Genomic DNA, 19,036 nt, shown 5'->3' with positions numbered 1-19,036 from the left:
TTGGGAATGGTGGGGTTAGTTAACGGTCGCACCCAGTTCCGAAGCAGTGTCTCCTTGAGGACATTGTGCAGCGGCACCGTGGAGGACTCTCTAGGTGGCGATGGATAGTCGAGGACCTCGAGCATCTCGGCCCTCGGCTCTTCCACAGAGACCACGGGGAAGGGAATGCTGATAGACATATCCCGCACAAAGGAGGCAAAGGAGAGGCTCTCGGGGGGTGAGAGCTTCCTCTCCGGTGAAGGCGTGGGGTCCGAGGGAAGGCCCGTAGACTCCTCTGAGGAGAAATATCTAGGGTCCTCCTCTTCCCCCCACGAGTCCTCATCCTCCGTATCGGACATAAGCTCATGTAGCTGAGTCCTGAACCGGACCCGGCTCGACGTCGAGGCACCGAGGTCTCGGTGTCGTCGAGCGGTGGACTCCCGCGCCGGCGGGGACGGAGCTCCCTCCATCGACGTCGACGGGGACTCCACCTGCGTGGCGGTCGAGACCGGCGCCGCAAGCAGCGGCGGTGTCGACGGCCCCGGCCTAGAGCTCACCGGCGCCACAGACATCGGCGCCGAGGGCGCAAGCACCCCCGGCGCCGGCACAGCCTGGCGCATCAGCCCTTCCAGGATCCCCGGAAGGATGGCTCTGAGGCACTCGTCCAGGCCCGCTGCCGGGAAAGGCGGTGGGGCCGGTAGGGGTGTCGGTGCCAGAAGCTGATGGGGGCCAGGAGACGGCACCGAGGTGCCGGAACCCTGACGCGTCGGTACCTCCACGACCGACGGGGACCTCTCCTCTCGACGATGACGCTTCGGCGCCGCCTCCTCTCCGATGTCCGGATGCACCGAGGGCGACCGGTGACGACGCTTCTTGTCTTTCTTCCGATGCGCGTCACCGGTGCCGGGAGGTATGGAGGAGGAGGAGGACGATCCCCCTCGGTCCCGAGGAGCCGGGTCAGACAGGGTTCGGTCCCGAGGGCCACGGGCTGAGGGAGTGACCGGGGCCGACTGCCCACGCGGCCGCTCACCTCTACCCTCGCCAGCGGACCGGCGGGCCGACGGGACCTGTTCTCCTGGGGTCGATGCCATCGGTGCCGATGTCTCGGGCATCGATACCGGTACCGAAGGACCGGGCGTCGATACCGATGCCGTCGAGGTCGACGTCGAGGGGCCGGCGCAAGTTCCAAAAAGACGGTCCCGCAGAACTTGCCTCGCAACCTGAGTCCGTTTCCGGAGACCGAGACACAGGGAACACGACTTGATATTGTGCTCCGGCCCGAGGCACTGGAGGCACCAAGCGTGGGTGTCGGTCTGCGAGATCGGCCGGCCGCAGCGACCACACTTTTTAAATCCACTCGGGACCCTTGAGGACATCGACGGAAAAATCGCGTCGGCGAAGTCAAAGTCGTCAATGGTGGCTGAAATCACACCACGAAAAGGAAAACGACCGTGCGGCCACTAGGCCGCAATGCAGCGTCCCCGCTGGAAGCGAGGGAAAAAGGGAGCGCGTGCTCCACACGCGCAGGGTTTCTTTTTTTTTTTTTTTTAAAGAAACCGGACGGTAACTAAACAATAGTTAAACAAAGAAAAAGCACGATCCGCGTAAACGCGATCGAAAATCCGGCGGCTGAATCAGAGAGAGCGGCGAGGCACGACTCTCTCCAGACGCGGAAAAAAAGAAACTGGCGGGAGCGGTCGCGCACGGGCGGGAAGACGGCCGCGCATGCGCGGTGGGCGTGCCCTGCGTGCCGACCGTCCCGCGAAGCTTTTTTCCGGTTGGTGGGGGCTGCCGCGGACGTCACCCAGTCGTGAGAACAAGCAGCCTGCTTGTCCTCGGAGAATTTACGACTACACCATATCATATGTATTCTGGTATAGGTATTCTGTGAATGGGAAAAGAATGTATATGACCTCTGCCCTGGATGCTTAAGCCGCCATACCTCCACTAAATCTAATTTGGAAGTGAGAGACTTTGAGGCATATTTTCATATTTGGAGGTTCATCTTATACAGGTGCCTATGATCAGGCACCTCTTTGACCACCAGCATGGGGGGCCTGAGAGAGGGATGGGGGGGGGGGCTGGGTCCCCAAGGCCCCCTGTAGCTACGCCACTAACTCCAGCACTCCCCTTATCTCCTACCTCACATCTCACTTCAACCTTTCATGTCCTCCAAACACTTTTTTTTTCCTTCACTTTTGTTGTTCCTTTCTTTCTGTTCCCCTTCTCTAACAGCTGTGGCTCCAGAAGCAGCTCTGGCTTCTCTCAAGTTCTACTCCACTAGTGACTTCCTTAGTCCTCCAGTGGTGCACACACAGAATAATGGTTACAGCATATAGCAGTGATTAATGCAGTGGCCTGAGAACATGAGAAACTAGGTTCGATTCTCACTGCAGCTCCTTGTGACCCTGGGCAAATCACTTAACCCTCCAATGCCCCAGGTACAAAAAAAAAAAAATATTGCAAGCCCACTAGGGACAGAAAGTAGAGATGCAGGAAAATATCAAGGGTTTTTTGAATTAAGAATAAAAATCAATTTAAACTAACTTACAAATTCTAGGATTCTGCAAAACTGTATCAATGAAAATTGTCTTAAAAACTGATAATTAATATAGTCATGCACATAAATACTTGTTTGGTCCTAGTGCAAAGTCCCAAACAGCAGGTTGAAAGTACCAAACTGCAAGCAGCTTATTGGGGCTGCAACAAACATGCATTTCCAGCACCACCCCTAGTCATCCCAATGTAATGGAGGATTAAAGCAGTTTGCCCAAGGTCACTGCTATAGGATTTCAACCTGGACTTTCTTGTTATTTTAACTTCTTTGTAAAGTAATAAACATTTTTACACTAACCTCCTGCTCCACATACTGAAGTAAATATGTCCAGCCTGAAAAATCCTGAGGATTCTGTTCTACGACCTTCCAAAACTTTTCAAACTGCGAAGGAAATGGAAGTTCTCTCTCAGATGACTGTTCAGCACGTCCCTGTACAACCACCTCTACAGATTCCTTTGTGGTGGGAGAACCAACAGGAGACTGTTCCATTTCTACAACTGTGGTATCAGCAGTAACATCAGTAGGCTCTTTTCCTGCATCATTCTTCTTTGGGCCATCATTGTTAGAACCTTTGGCATTCAGTTGACTCAATTCTTTCTTTTTTGTGCTCTCCATAACAATATCAATATTTCTCCTTCTAGGAAACATACAGTAAAGAACAAAGACCGAGTCAAATTCTAACAACAGCAAATATATCAGAATTAAAAAATTAAAAAAAGTCCCTACAGCTGACCTTTTTTTTCCCTTCACAAATTTTGTATAGCTAAGCAATATGTTCACTCCACAGTACAAAATAATAATAACATAGTAGAGGATGGCAGAGAAAGACCTGTATGGTCCATCCAGTCTGCCCAACAAGATAAACTCATATTTGCTACTTTATGTGTATAGCTGACCTTGATTTGGGCACAGACCGTAGAAGTCTGCCCAGCACTAGTCCCGCCTCCCACCACCGGTGCTGCCACCCAATCTCCGCTAAGCTTCTGAGTATCCATTCCTTCTGAACAGGATTCCTGAAGGAATGGATACTCATAAGCTTAGCAGAGATTGAATGAATAAGTTTTTAACCTATTTGTTCCACACATTAGAAATAAAGTCTTCTCAAACAGAACACACTTCACTGATGAAAAACTTTACCTCCTGAAAAATTTTGGAACTATTCTTTAGACCTTTATAAAATAGTTTTAATGATTGGGTCCACTACCAGTAAATTACCAACATGATAAAGGAGATGAAACTCCTCCCATATGAGGAAAGGCTAAAGAGATTAGGGTTTTTCAGCTTGCAAAAGAGATGAGTGGGGATATGACTGAGGTCTATAAAATCCTGAGTGGTGTAGAACAGTATTTCCATGGAAATACTTACACAAATAGGAAGAAATATATTTTCACACAAAGAATAGTTAGGCTCTAGAACTGCCAGAGGATGTGGTAACAGCAGTCAGCGTATCTAGGTTTAAAAAAAGATTTGGACAAGTTCCTGGAGGAAAAATCCATACTCTGTTATTGAGATGGACAAGGGGGAAGCCACTGCTTGCCCTGGGATTGGTAGCATGGAATGTTGAAATTAATTGGGTTTCTGCCAGATACTTTGTGACCTGAACTGGCCACTACTGGAAGCAGGATACTGGGCTAGATGACCACTGGTCTGAAACAGTTTGGCTATTCTTATGTTCTCTCTCAGAAGGGGTATGGATCAAGGAAAACAGTAAAAGCCTATTTTCTAACTGCTTTTATATAGGGCTGTAGGGTTAATTGCTGTTAACAATGATTAAAGTGTTAATCATAATTTTAAAAAATTAATCATGATTATTCATCTTCTACCTCCCTCCCACATCTCTCCCCACTAAGCACAGTCCAACATCTCTCCCTCCCCTCCCAGTTTACCTTTTCACTTTTCAGTAAGTCTTCGGCCCTGCAGCGGCAGTCATACTGAAAAGTTGCCTGCACTGGGCCTTCCCTCTGACCCATCCCAAACAAGAAGTTGTGTCAGACAGCAGCAGGACAGGTCAGAGGGAAGGCCCGGTGAAAGCAGCTTTTTAGTACGACTGCCGCTGCTGCTGGACCAAAAGGCTTACTGAAAAGATAAACTTAGTGAGAAGGGAAGGTGAGGGGAGAGAGAGCTGCTGGCAGACTGGGGAAGGGAGAGAGGGAATTGAGAGAAAGTGCACAAACAGTAGTCCATACAGTTTACGGGTAATCAAAAAGAAGAATTTTGGGTGGTGGGAATTAAGAGCGAACCTTGTGTGGTGGGGGGGGGGAGAGAGAACCATGGGCAGGGCTAAAAGGGGAAGGGAGAGATACAGGTGTTCAGCGCTGCCTGTGTCTGGTAGCGCTATACAAATGCTAATAATAATAATAATACTGGCCTTTGAACAGAGGGAGAAGGGAGAAATAAGGAGAAATACCAAATTGAGGGAGAGAAAGATGGAGGGAGAAGAGAGGAAGGGAAAGAGATAGTTAGCCTGGGATGGAAAGGAAGAAAAAGAGGTGTTGGACTCGGAGGGGGAAGAGATATCATTGGGGGGGGGGGGGGGAAGAAAGAAAGAAAGAGGTGGTTGGACTCTGGGGTGGGGTGGGGGGGGGGGAAGGTTGGGAGAGAGGGAAGAGAGATAATGGACCTGGGGGTAGAAGGTAGAGAGAGTTGGACCTAGAGGTGGGAGAAAGGAAGATGCTAAGCCTTTAATCAGTGGCATAGCCACAGGGGAGGGGTACGGAGGGGCCTTGGAGACCCGGGCCCTCTCCTTTGGGATCAGGGCCCCCTCCGAACCTGCAGTATCTGTTGAACTGCTGGTGGGGTAGCTCAAGTTCCACTAGCCAAAGAAATCCGCTGGCTGTGTCATCCCCTTCTTCCTCATATTGCCTCAGGAGCGAGAAGTCAGCAGGGTGCTTCCAGTTGCCAATGCTTGCACTCCCCAAGCATGCTCAACTTGTGCATAAACTGAGCATGTTCGGGGAGTACCGGAGCCAATTTCATCGCTCCTGAGGCAGCACAATAGGACGGGGGCCTCTTCGGCAGTGGATTTCTTCGACTGGTGGAGCTCTAGCATCCCCACCAGCAAAGCTATGATATCTAATGTGGTGGGAGGGGGCGGGAGAGAGAGAGAGAGGAAATAAGTATTGTGTTTTCTGTCCCTTAGCCCCATGTCAGCCGTCCAATGCCGAAGCCAAAGAAGGCAGCGGGCAGCAACCGCCACCGACATCTGCTTAGCCGAAGCTCTGACCAGATCATAAAGGGCATCAGCCAAAAAAGACAGGGCAGACTCCATACGTGAGCCGACCTCAGCAAGGGAACCCGCTCCATCGGCGGGCTGCTCAACCGCCTGCTGCAACCAGGAAAGGCAGGCCCGGGCTGCATAGGAATTGCAAACAGCTGCCCGTAAGGAAAGGCCCGAGATTTCAAAGGACCGCTTCAGCGCGTATTCGAGCCACCGGTCCTGCATATCTTTCAAAGCGACCCCTCCCTCCACTGGGAGAGTAGTCTTTTTAGACACAGCTGTGACTAACGCATCCACTTTAGGCACCCAAAGAGGGCCAACTGACTTTCACTCAAAGGGTAAAGGTGACACATAGCCCTGGCCACCTTCAATGGACCATTAGGGTCAGACCATTGAGCTGAAAAAAGCTCTTGGATGGAAGTATGCACGGGAAAAGCCCGAGAAGGCTTCTTAGTACTAGCCATCCAAGGATTAATAGAAGCTGAAGCGCCCTCGTCAGGCTCTTCAATACAAAGGGCCTGTAAGGCATCAGAAATAAGAGCTGGCAGCTCGTCACGTTGGAAAATCCGAACCGCTTTAGGGTCATCCAACTCCTGTGGCAAGCAGCCACCCTCGTCTGGATCATCAGTCCGTGAGGGCCTGCCAGACCCCTCAGACTCCCCAAAACTAGACCACGGGGGAGAACAGAGTGAAAAGTCCCCATAAGACGGGGTATTCACTCATCTATGCTTAGCGTCAGCCAAAAGCTCGGGGGAAGAAAAAGTATCCAGCAGACGCTGGGGTATCAAGAACTGGAGGCAACCCAGTCCGAAAGGAATTGTCAAGAGCCTCAGGCAGTGCTCTTTTTAACATAAAAGCCTTATGCATCAGCAGCACAAATTCAGGGGAGAAACACTCACCCTGTACATCTGCCCCCACACTGGGGGAAGCGGAGGCAATAGCTCCTCTAGAGACCTCGAAACAAAGCATCCCCCTACACTCAGACCCCTCCACAACCGCAAGGGTCGAGTCACGCAGCGCCTCCAAGTTGGCACCCGCTGCCAACTCCGAAAGGCGGAAAGAATCGCCAACCGCCATGCTCATGCCAGCATTAGCATCTAGGCAGCATGTGCTGCAAAGCCCCGCTGCTGATCTGCATTTCCCACAGGGGGAGCAGCGTTTAACCCCTTCAGCAAGCATCAAATACAGAAAACAAAATGGAGCCTTCGTGCCAAAACTTACCCCGCATAGAGCACAGCGCTGTCAATGGGAATCTCCCCGGAGGGGCTGGGCACCACTCTCACCTCAGGAGACCGAGTCAAACGAGCTTTGGTCAAGCTGCACCGAACCAGGAGCTCTGGAGAAAGCCTCAGATTTTTTTTTTTTTTACTGTGAGGAAAGTTAGAGGCAGGCAGCCACAGAGGAACTGCAGGAGGAGGGGGAATGGGGTAAGGCAGGGACAGGGAAAACCAAGAATGCCTTTAAAGTGGGCACCACCAGCCACAACCACCCCCCCCTCCCCCGCTCTACTGGCAAAGCACAGGAGCCACCCCAGGCAGAAATCCAGGAGCTGAGAAAGCGACGTCCACACCTGCTGGGAGATAGAGACATACTGAAGGCAGAGGGGGGCTGGGCGTCCAGGAACACCATGTGCTTTCAGTGTTCTCTATCTCCACTTACTGGTAGGCAGATACAACTCATCAGTTCATGGATTCATCTGCTGTTAATGACAAGGAAAGTAAAATTTACGCAAAAGTTATTGCCCTAAGATTTTCACAAATTTTATCATTCATCCTGATCAACACAGTTTTATGTCTAATTGCGACACCACTGGTAACTTTTGGTTATTCTTTAACATACTTTCCTTAACACTCAAAAAGATATATTAGTTGTCCCCATCTATATATCTGTATGGTAAGCTGTATTGTAGAAAAGAATTAGTATCATAGCAATGTTATTTGAATGTTCTAATTGTGTGCTTATTAGATATTTCATCACTATTATGCTTGGATCATATCATTTCTATGTTACCTGAATTCCAGTGCTGTTAAATGTGTATATTTTTGATCCTGTTTCATGGTAGTCTTATTATTAGGTTTCAAATAGCACTTTTCAAGTTTTCCTCTTTCATTGTATTTGTGTTTATACTTGTACATTTTACTATTGTTATACTGTTAACAAAAAATTGTGTTTGATGTTAAACTGTACTTACTGTATACTGCCTTGTGTGAATCTCTTCATAAAGGCGGTTAATAAATCCCAATAAATAATCTCTGGACAAAGCAAAAGATTTCAACAAAGTGGAATGGCAATATTTCAAATTCTCCCTTGGTGCAGATTTGACTCTAATTTTACACAAATAATAGCGTTTCTATACATTTACCATTGGCAAAACCTTTTGCTTTTGGGTTATCACTCAGTTCCTTTCTCTGTGTCCAGAGGTATGAGTCAAGATTGCCCTTTGTTACCCATTTTAATTTAGCAATAAAGCCACTGGCAATGACACTTAGGCAAAATTCTTTTTACTACTTTACGTATTCATTTCATCAATACCCCATGCTTTTTCTACTACTGAATCATTTCCTAAAATCTCCGGTTACAAAATCAATTGGGATAAAACAGAATCTTGTCTGTTTATTTACTGTTAGCCACATTGAACTCTATCTAGTATGCTCGGGATAATGTGGGGTATAAATGTCAAAATAAATAGAATGTCTGCCATTACTACATTAAATATTCAGGAATTTATCTCTGTCGAACAATTCAAGAAACAGTTGAAAAAAATACAATAACATCATTCAAACTATTAAGAGTTCTCTCTCAGACTGGACTCTGTCATTTTTGAGCTGGTAGGACAACTAGAAACAATTAAGATGATTCTTGCCTCCAGAATTAATTATATGCTCAGCATGCTTTCAGTCACTTTGCCTTCCCTCTTTTTTACGGCCATGGACAAGTTATTATCACAGTTCTTGTGGAAGTCTAAGCCACCACATATAGACCTGAGAATTCTAAAATTCTTTAAGGAATTTGGCGGAGTAAATTTCCTCAATTTTATACATTACCATTCAGCCTTTATCCTTAATGAGGGCTATAGTTAGTGTTTAACTGATACTTCTAAGGTTAGAGGTAGAAAAATTTGTCATCCATTACCTCTTTGTATTTTATATGATACTAACAATAAATCTAATAAATGGAATGCAATTTCTCCAGTAATTTCAGCCACTATGTTATCCTTCAATAAACTGAATGATACCCTTCCAAAGAACATCAAGTCATCATTTGATATTATATTATGGAACAATGATAATATTCTTATCGTCCATAAACCAATAAACTGGACACACTGGCAAAACTTTAATATTTGGAGCTCTGTTTACTAAGGTGTGCTAGCGCTTTTAGCATGTGCTAAGAATTAGCACATGCTAAGCGTGTAGATGCCCACAGGAATATTATAGGCATCTATCTACATGATTAGCAAACGCTAGTGCAGCTTAGTAAACAGGGCCGGGCCCTTGGTTTTTAAGCCAACAGCAATATTAAGACTTTTGCTCAATGCAAAATTAATTTCACCTTCCCAACACACAATTTTTCCATCAGCTACAGATGACGCATATTCTCAAATCAAATAAAAGGATCAATGGAAATATCAGCAAATCTACAGCCATTGATTATTTTATTGCAGAATATTGTTCTATTTCACTTGGTGCATTCATTTTTTTTTACAAACCATTTCAAAAAGGTAAAAAAACAAATCACTACAATATTCAAACTCAGAAAATTTGCAGAAAGACTTTGAATAAAGAAACAGACTTTAAAAAGGAACATTTGGGAAATTGATGTCCAAGATCACATCCCTGATGAACTGTGCCAACTTGTATGGACAAAAGGCCCCTGAGCCTCACTCTCCTCTTCCATTACTCAATCCATGTTTTTCCTTTTAAACTGAACATTTTGAACACCTCAGAAAGCTAAACTATGTGGCTTTTCCTCTTCAGATAAATGCTGGTCCTGTAAAATTGAAGTTGGTACTCTGGTGCTAATCTTCAAGTCTTTGGTCGGACATTTGAAATGTGTTATCATACAACTAATGTCAAGAACAACTTTAAGTAAAGCATCTAATTTAGAAGTCTTTAGCACTTGAAACTGGTTAACTCAGCGGACTTCAAAAAAGGGGATGGACGGCTTCCTTGAGGAAAACGCCATAGAATGTTATTGAATGGACGAGGGAATAATACAGTATTTCTAGGATGGGCGTAACAAACTGCTTGTTCTTTTGGCCGCTGTCGGTGACAGGGTGCTGGGTTCCATGGACCCTTGGTCTGTCCCAGCATGCTTATGTACTGCTTTGAAACTGATCACTAGAAAAATAGCTCTATGTTTTCCGTTTACATTTGATGGAATCAGGTATTCATACACAAAAAATATGAACAAGCTTCTATGTCCTAACAGAAAACCTCTCTCAAAAAACAAACAAACTGTGAATATGGAAAACCCTTGATACCTACCTGGAATCATCTGCTCCCTAGTTTAATCTAACTTCTGTAATATGGTTTATTTTTAGTTTTGGATAGTTATTTTGTTCTGTTCTACTGTTAACTCATACATTGTCATCCATCAGCTCTAGTGATACTTATATTATTAACTTTGATTACTCATACATCAATAAAACCATTTAAAAAGAATTTTTCGTTAAGAATGTATAATTCTATTAAGAGACCGAACGTTGTTTTAAATATTTCTACTAATATTGCCGCTTAAAAATAACGAACACCTCAAGATGGCAGCTACCATGCACGTCCCAGGATGGACCATGGGCATATGCGTAAAAATACCAAATCACACACATTTGACTACCCTCACTTCTCGTCACACGCGACCTCCCTTCTTGTGGTCTCCCTTTCCCTTCGACTCCCCGCTATCCAGCCTGTCTTCCTCCCTCCCTGTCCGATACTTCTTTCTCGTTCTAAAGCTCGCCACCCCTGCGACATACCTCCCAAATTTATCTTTCAGATTTCCCGTGACAGACCCCGGAATTTTACTTCTCCAGCGTCCCGCCAACTAGGACAAACGTCTTTTTCTTGGGCCGCAGACCGCAGTCACTCACCTTGCCGGAAACAGGAAGTCGCAGCAGAGGGGGCAAGTCGCAACCGAAAGAAGATAGGTTGAAGACGGAGTCGGGATGACGTCAAAAGCTTGAAGCCACTTAGGTTAGCCTTTGTTTCCTCTTCCTCGCGCAACCGACGTCATAGTACACTCAAAACAAAGCAAGCGAACCTGCGGGCTGCTGCATCCTCGTTGTCGTTCTTTATTCTTGGAAGCTTTTTTATTTAATCTCACATATTTTCAGACATGCTGGCTTGCGCAGCATACGGATGTGCACAGAAGTATTGGTGTCATCGGTTTCAGTACGAGTTCGTTGTCATTTGGAGGGACTGGCTATAGACATTCCCTGTAGTAGCTACGCCACTTGTCCAGAGGCAGTCAAAATGTGCCAACATTGTCCAGTTCAGCAGCACACTATTAGCTGCCAAGTTCATACAAAGTTAATTATGTTCAATGGAAAATAAATCTGCTGGCTCAGACTGCTTGCTAAGTGAATATTCCATCACTGTTTCATTATTGCTACTACTATTTAACATTTCTAAAGCGCTACTAGGGTTACGCAGCGCTGTACAATTTAACATAGAAGGACAGTCCCTGCTCAAAGAGCTTACAATCTAATGGACAAATGTACAGTCAGTCAAGTAGGGGCAGTCAAATTGGGGCAGTCTAGATTTCCTGAAAGGTATAAAGGTTAGGTGCCGAAGGCAACATTGAAGAGGTGGGCTTTGAGCAAGGATTTGAAGATGGGTAGGGAGGGGGCTTGGCGTAGGGGCTCAGGAAGTTGATTCCATGCATAAGGTGAAGCGAGGCGAGGCAGAATGGGCGGAGCCTGGAGTTGGCGGTGGTGGAGAAGGGTACTGAGAGGAGGGATTTGTCCTGTGAGCGGAGGTTTCGGGTGGGAACGTAAGGGGAGATGAGGGTAGAGAGGTAATGAGGGGCTGCAGACTGAGTGCATTTGTAGGTAAGAAGGAGAAGCTTGAACTGAATGCGGTATCTGATTGGAAGCCAGTGAAGTGACCTGAGGAGAGGGGTGATGTGAGTATATCGGTTCAGGCGGAATATAAGACGTGCAGCAGAGTTCTGAACGGATTGAAGGGGGGATAGATGGCTAAGTGGGAGGCCAGTGAGGAGTAGGTTGCAGTAGTGAAGGCGAGAGGTAATGAGAGCGTGGATGAGAGTTTGGGTGGTGTGCTCAGAGAGGAAAGGGCGAATTTTGCTGATGTTAAAGAGGAAGAAGTGACAGGTCTTGGCTATCTGTTGGATATGCGCAGAGAAGGAGAGGGAGGAGTCGAAGATGACACCGAGGTTGCGGGCAGATGAGACGGGAACGATGAGGGTGTTATCAACCGAAATAGAGAGTGGAGGTAGAGGGGAAGTGGGTTTGGGTGGGAAGACAAGAAGTTCGGTCTTGGCCATGTTCAGTTTCAGGTGGCAGTTGGACATCCATGCAGCAATGTCGGATAAGCAGGCCGATACCTTGGCCTGGGTCTCCACTCAAGTATTACATATTAAGGGCATTTCCTTTAAACTTTGTTATAATTCGTTTATCTAGTCCTTACATGCACATGGTTTTGCTTTTTAAACCCAAAGGTGAATCCTAAGGGTGGTGGAACAATTAGGTATAAACTGTGTTGTTGCTGACTTTATTTATTTTGTACTGCATTTGGTCCTACTTATCTGTACATCTGCTGTCTAGAATTTTGGAAGATGGAAATGAGAAAATAAAAAATTAAGTTTTGGATGTTCTCTCTAGAAGTTGTTTACTTTTGCAATGTGTGTATAGTAACATATATACATAGTAACATAGTAAATGACAGCAGATAAAGACCTGTACGGTCCATCCAGTCTGCCCAACAAGATAAACTCATTTTACATGGTATGCGATACTTTATCTGTATACCCTAGTTTGATTTGTCCTTGCCATTTTCAGGGCACAGACTGTAGAAATCTGCCCACTGGTCTTGTACTAAAAGTTCTGAAGGTAATGTTGAAGCCCCTTAAAATTTACACTCCAACTCATCCATATCTATTCAGTCACAATCAGGACACAGACCATAGAAATCTGCCCAGCACTGGTTTTGCTTACAAATTACCGGTGTTGCCACCCAATCTCTGCTAAGATTCTGTGGATCCATTCCTTCTAAACAGGCTTCTTTTGTGTTTATCCCACATGTTTGAATTCCATTACCATTTTCATCTCCACCACCTCCCGTGGGAGGGCATTCCATGTATCCACCAACCTCTCTGTGAAAAAAAAACTTCCTTAAACAAATAATAGGACAATACCACTATATTTGAAACAAATGAAATTTTACCATCCAAAGTGGCTCGATCAATTAACAGTTGCTATTCAACTTTTTTTATTCAACTTTTTTTATATATATATATATAAGGAGGAAAAAAGCCTCTGTATTCCCGTTTCAGTACATACTTGTGTCTGTTAAACCGGGATAGAATCTTCATAGGCTAAAAAAAACTCCTTGTACCTTTAATCAACAAAACACATCAAAACACATCAAAACACATCACTTTTGACGAACACTTATCTTTAGTGCCGACCTTGCAGTTGCAATTTAGCTTCACTCTGATATGCCCGACGGGGTCCCGTTTCGCCGTACAGGCTTTCTCAAGGGAAACATCTCATGCTGCGATGTGAATCTGCTTGCTCAGCCCTGCCGTGCTCATTATCAGAGGAGCACGGCAGGGCTGAGCAAGGTACAAGGAGGTTTTTTTAGCCTATGAAGATTCTATCCCGGTTTAACAGACACAAGTATGTACTGAAACGGGAATACAGAGGCTTTTTTTCTCCTTATATATATATAAAAAAGTTGAATAGCAACTGTTAATTGATCGAGCCACTTTGGATGGTAAAAAAAACTTCCTGACATTACGCCTGAGTCCCTTCAACCTTATCCCTCCCCAATCTCTTCCCCCTCCCTCCGCTGTCTACCACACGAACTCACTACCCATCCCCCCCCCCCGTCCTGCCCACTACTGCTATACCCTACCTACCCCTAACCCCCACCACCTCACCATCCCTACTGTCCTCCTCCTCCTTCCTAGCTCTCAACCTCCAACACCTCCTTCCGGCCATGAACCCTTCCCCATTCCTCCTCAGCGCATCCCGCCTTCGGCGCCTTCGGAGCCCTACCTCCCCCACCCTTCTCCGCTCTCTCTTGCTCCTTCTCCTGCTATCCGCGGGAGACATCAATCCCAACCCAGGCCCACCACACATGTCCTCGCCCTCGTCTCATCTATGCAAACGTTCCCGCGATATCTCCAATCTCATCTCCATTCCCCTCCTCCCCCCTTCCTCCCTCCCCATCTCGTGTGCCCTGTGGAATGCCCACTCAATCTGCAACAAACTTACCTTCACCCATGATCTCTTCATCTCCCATTCCCTCCATCTGCTCGCCCTAACCAAAACCTGGCTCACCCCCGCCAACTCTGCCTCAGTCGCAGTCCTTTGCCACGGAGGCTACCTTTTCTCCCATTCGCCCCACACAGCTAGCCGCGGCGGCGGCGTTGGCATACTACTTTCGCCCTCCTGCAGTTTTCAACCCCTCCTCCTACCACAGTCTCACTGCTTCTCATCCTTTGAAGTCCATTCCATTCGTCTATTCTACCCGCTGCCACTCCGTGTTGCAGTCATCTACCGTCCCCCTGATAAGTCCCTCCCTTCCTTCCTTACTGACTTCGATGCCTGGCTCTCCGTTTTCCTCGAGCCCTCATCCCCATCCCTCATTCTTGGTGACTTCAACATACACACTGATAACCCATCTGACTCATACACTTCTCAATTCCTCACCCTAACCTCCTCCTTCAACCTCCAACTGAGCTCCACCACCCCTACTCACAAATCTGGTCACTGTCTTGATCTCGTCCTCTCTTCTACCTGCACGCCCTCTAATCTCTGTGTCTCTGCTCTTCCCATTTCTGACCATCACCTGATCACTTTCACACTTCATCACCCTCCCCCTCAGTCCCGCCCAACCCTAACTACTACCTCCAGGAATCTCCAGGCAGTTGACCCCTCCCACCTTATCCGCTAGTATCTCTGGCCTCCTCCCGTCCATTACGTCCTCCGAGTCTGTCGACAAGGCTGTCTCCAACTACAATGTCACTCTCTCCTCCGCCCTTGACACCCTTGCACCGTCTGTTTCCCGTCCCACTAGGCGCACTAATCCCCAGCCCTGGCTTAACCCTTGCACCCGTTACCTTCGCTCCTGCTCCCGATCGGCTGAACGCCTATGGAGGAAATCTCGCACCCATACTGACTTCATTCACTACAAATTCATGCTATCCTCCTTCCAGTCCTCCCTATTCCTCACCAAACAGGATTACTACACTCACTTGACTAATTCCCTCAGCTCTAACCCTCGTGGTCTCTTCGCCACCCTCAACTCCCTCCTCAAAGTGCCCTCCGCTCCCACCCCCTCTTCACTCTCTCCTCAATCACTGGCTGACTACTTCCGCGACAAGGTCCAGAAGATCAACCTCGAATTCACCACTAAACCTTCTCCTCCCCTTCATCCTATCTCCCACTCCCTTAACAAATCAACCCAGGCCTCCTTCTCCTCTTTTCCTGATATCACCGAAGAGGAAACCGCCCATCTTCTCTCCTCCTCGAAATGCACCACCTGTTCCTCAGACCCCATCCCCACCAACTTACTTACCACCATCTCTCCCACTATCACCCCTCCCATCTGTCATATCCTCAACCTCTCTCTCTCCACCGCAACTGTCCCTGACACCTTCAAGCATGCTGTTGTCACACCTCTCCTCAAAAAACCTTCACTTGACCCTACTTGTCCCTCCAACTACCGCCCCATCTCCCTCTTACCCTTCCTCTCCAAAATACTTGAACGCGCCGTTCACAGCCGTTGCATTGATTTTCTCGTCTCTCATACCATCCTCGATCCGCTTCAATCGGGCTTTCGCCCACTTCACTCGACAGAAACGGCATTATCCAAAGTCTGTAATGACCTGTTCCTCGCCAAATCCAAAGGTCATTACTCCATCCTCATTCTCCTCGACCTATCCGCCGCTTTTGACACTGTCAATCACAACTTACTTCTTGACACACTGTCCTCTTTTGGGTTCCAGGGCTCTGTCCTCTCCTGGTTCTCCTCTTATCTCTCCCATCGTACCTTCAGAGTACACTCTCATGGTTCTTCCTCCACACCTATCCCGCTCTCTGTTGGAGTCCCTCAGGGTTCTGTCCTTGGACCCCTTCTTTTCTCTATCTTCTCTTCCCTGGGCTCCCTGATCTCGTCTCATGGCTTCCAGTATCATCTCTATTCTGATGACACCCAGCTTTATCTCTCCACACCTGACATCACTGCGGAAACCCAGGCCAAAGTTTCGGCCTGCTTATCCGACATTGCTGCATGGATGTCCAACCGCCACCTGAAACTGAACATGGCCAAGACCGAACTTCTTGTCTTCCCACCCAAACCCACTTCCCCTCTACCTCCACTCTCTATTTCGGTTGATAACACCCTCATCGTTCCCGTCTCATCTGCCCGCAACCTCAGTGTCATCTTCGACTCCTCCCTCTCCTTCTCTGCGCATATCCAACAGATAGCCAAGACCTGTCGCTTCTTCCTCTATAACATTAGCAAAATCCGCCCTTTCCTCTCTGAGCACACCACCCGAACTCTCATCCACGCTCTCGTTACCTCTCGCCTTGACTACTGCAACCTACTCCTCACTGGTCTCCCACTTAGCCACCTATCCCCCCTTCAATCCGTTCAGAACTCTGCTGCACATCTTATCTTCCGCCTGAACCGATATACTCATATCACCCCTCTCCTCAAGTCACTTCATTGGCTTCCAATCAGGTACCGCATTCAATTCAAGCTTCTGCTACTAACCTACAAATGTACTCGATCTGCAGCCCCTCCTTACCTCTCAACCCTCATCTCCCCTTACGTTCCTACCCGAAACCTCCGCTGTCAAGACAAATCCCTCCTTTCAGTACCCTTCTCCACCACCGTCAACTCCAGGCTCCGCCCTTTCTGTCTCGCCTCATCCAACGCGTGGAACAAACTCCCCGAGGCCATACGCCAGGCCCCCTCCCTGCCCATCTTCAAATCCCTGCTTAAAGCCCACCTCTTCAACGTCGCCTTCGGCACCTAACCTCTACACCTCTACCCAGGAAATCTAGACTGCCCAACTTGAGATTTCGTCTTTAGATTGTAAGCTCCTTTGAGCAGGGACCGTCCTTCTTTGTTTATTTTGTACAGCACTGCGTAACCCTAGTAGCGCTCTAGAAATGTTAAGTAGTAGTAGTAGTAGTAGTAGTAGTAGTAGTAATTCATGTCCTCTAGTTCTACCGCCTTCTCGTCTCCAGAAAAGGTTTGTTTGCGGATTAATACCTTTCAAATATTTGTATCATGTCACCCCTGTTTCTCCATTCCTCCAAGGTATACATGTTCAAGTCAGCAAGTCTCTCCTCGTACAGTTAGCAAATCAAATTCCATACTATTTTTGTATCTTTTCTTTGAACCGCTTCCAATCTTTTTACATCTTTAGTAAGATGCAGCTTCCAAAACTTGTAGAGAGGCATCAACACCTCCTTTCTTCTCCTGGTTATACCCCTCTCTATGCAGCCTAGCATCCTTCTGGCCATGGCCACCGCCTTATTGCACTGTTTCTTCACCTTCAGATCCTCGGACACCATCACCCCAAGGTCTCTCTCCTGAGTCGAGCTTACTAATCTCATTCTTTTGGGGTTTTGCATCCCAAGTGCATCAGTCTGCACTTCTTGGCACTAAATTTTAACTCAAACACAGGAATCAAAATGTGCATAAAGTATATTAATCTTATATCAAGTAAATACATTGTTATTACTTCATATCTGAACATTCCAACAAAATGTAAACCAATTTAGTGCACATGTTTATTGTAATAGCAAGATGTACAATAGATACACTGTTCATATAAACCAAACAATTGAAGGAGATACAAAATCCTGAGTAAAACACAAGGGAAATACTCAGAATAAAATTATCCATTTTCCCTCCCTGGGGTTTTCCCTATGAAACCCCTAGGGGGTAACAGTCCGATATTAATTTAAAAAGGAATTTACCAGCTAGTCAATTCTGTGGCCAAATTTATAGTTGGTTTCTTCAGTACTCCACTTTAAAGATACATAAAGTTGACAACTTTACATCATGCAATGTCACCATCACAGAAGACTTGATAGAATCAAACTTGAAAATTTAAATTGTAAAGTTTTGGGATACACACAGTGTTCAAAACTCTGTGTGTAACCCAAAACAGGTTTCCCGTTGATGATACACTCCAAATATACATGTTGCCTTCACTCTGACCAAGTTTCGCTAGACGCTTTATCAAACATACTAGAACATACTAGAATACTTCAGGATCGGCGGAAGCATACTCAGCTGGATCAAAGGCTTCCTAACCACAAGAACATACCAAGTGATCTCAAACTCGAACACATCATCACCGTGGAAACCAGAATGTGGAGTGCCACAGGGATCACTGCTGTCACCGACCCGTTTCAAATTAATGATGGCACCCCTAGCCAAATTGCTATCCAACCAAGGCCTTAATCCTTACATCTTCGCAGACGATGTCACGATCTACATCCCGTTCAAACATGATCTCACAGAAATCACAAATGAAATTAAACACAGTCTCCAAATCATGAATTCATGGGTGGATGCATTTCAATTAAAACTGAACGCAGAAAAAACTCAATGCCTCATCCTCTCATCACAATACAACACGTACATACCCACCACCATAAATACCCCAGAGTACACCCTTCCTGTTTCAGAAACCCTGAAAATTCTCGGAGTCACAATTGACTGAAATCTCACTCTAGAAATCCAAGCGAAAAACACAAGAAAGAAAATGTTCTATTCAATGTGGAAACTCAAAAGAGTAAAACCTTTCATCCCAAGGGAAACATTCCGCAGTCTGGTACAATCAATGGTACTAAGCCACCTAGATTACTGTAATGCAATGTATGCCAGATGCAAAGAACAAATGTTTGTTTGTTTTGTTACATTTGTACCCTGCACTTTCCCACTCATGGCAGGCTCAATGCGGCTTACATATACAGGTACTTATTTGTACCTGGGGCAATGGAGGGTTAAATGACTTGCCCAGAGTCACAAGGAGCTGCCTGTGCCTGAAGTGGGAATCGAACTCAGTTCCCCAGT

General features: G+C 46.6%; 1 protein-coding gene across 1 annotated transcript in view; it reads right to left on the bottom strand.

Annotated features, from left to right (window-relative positions):
* PRPF39 (pre-mRNA processing factor 39) overlaps positions 1–10,847 on the bottom strand; it is a 165,018-nt gene extending 154,171 nt beyond the window's left edge. The window contains exons 1-2 of the mRNA XM_030214447.1: positions 10,726–10,847; positions 2,834–3,173 (exon numbers count right to left, since the gene is read on the bottom strand). Of these exons, the coding sequence (XP_030070307.1) occupies positions 2,834–3,151 (318 nt within the window). The 5' untranslated portion in view covers positions 3,152–3,173; positions 10,726–10,847. The remainder of the gene's footprint in view (positions 1–2,833; positions 3,174–10,725) is intronic.
* Positions 10,848–19,036: the final 8,189 nt, after the last annotated feature.

Source organism: Microcaecilia unicolor, chromosome 9, assembly GCF_901765095.1.
Source record: "Microcaecilia unicolor chromosome 9, aMicUni1.1, whole genome shotgun sequence".
Taxonomy (NCBI): Eukaryota; Metazoa; Chordata; class Amphibia; order Gymnophiona; family Siphonopidae; genus Microcaecilia; species Microcaecilia unicolor.
Note: the sequence above shows the minus strand (reverse complement) of the source record. Positions and strands in the feature narration are given on the sequence as shown.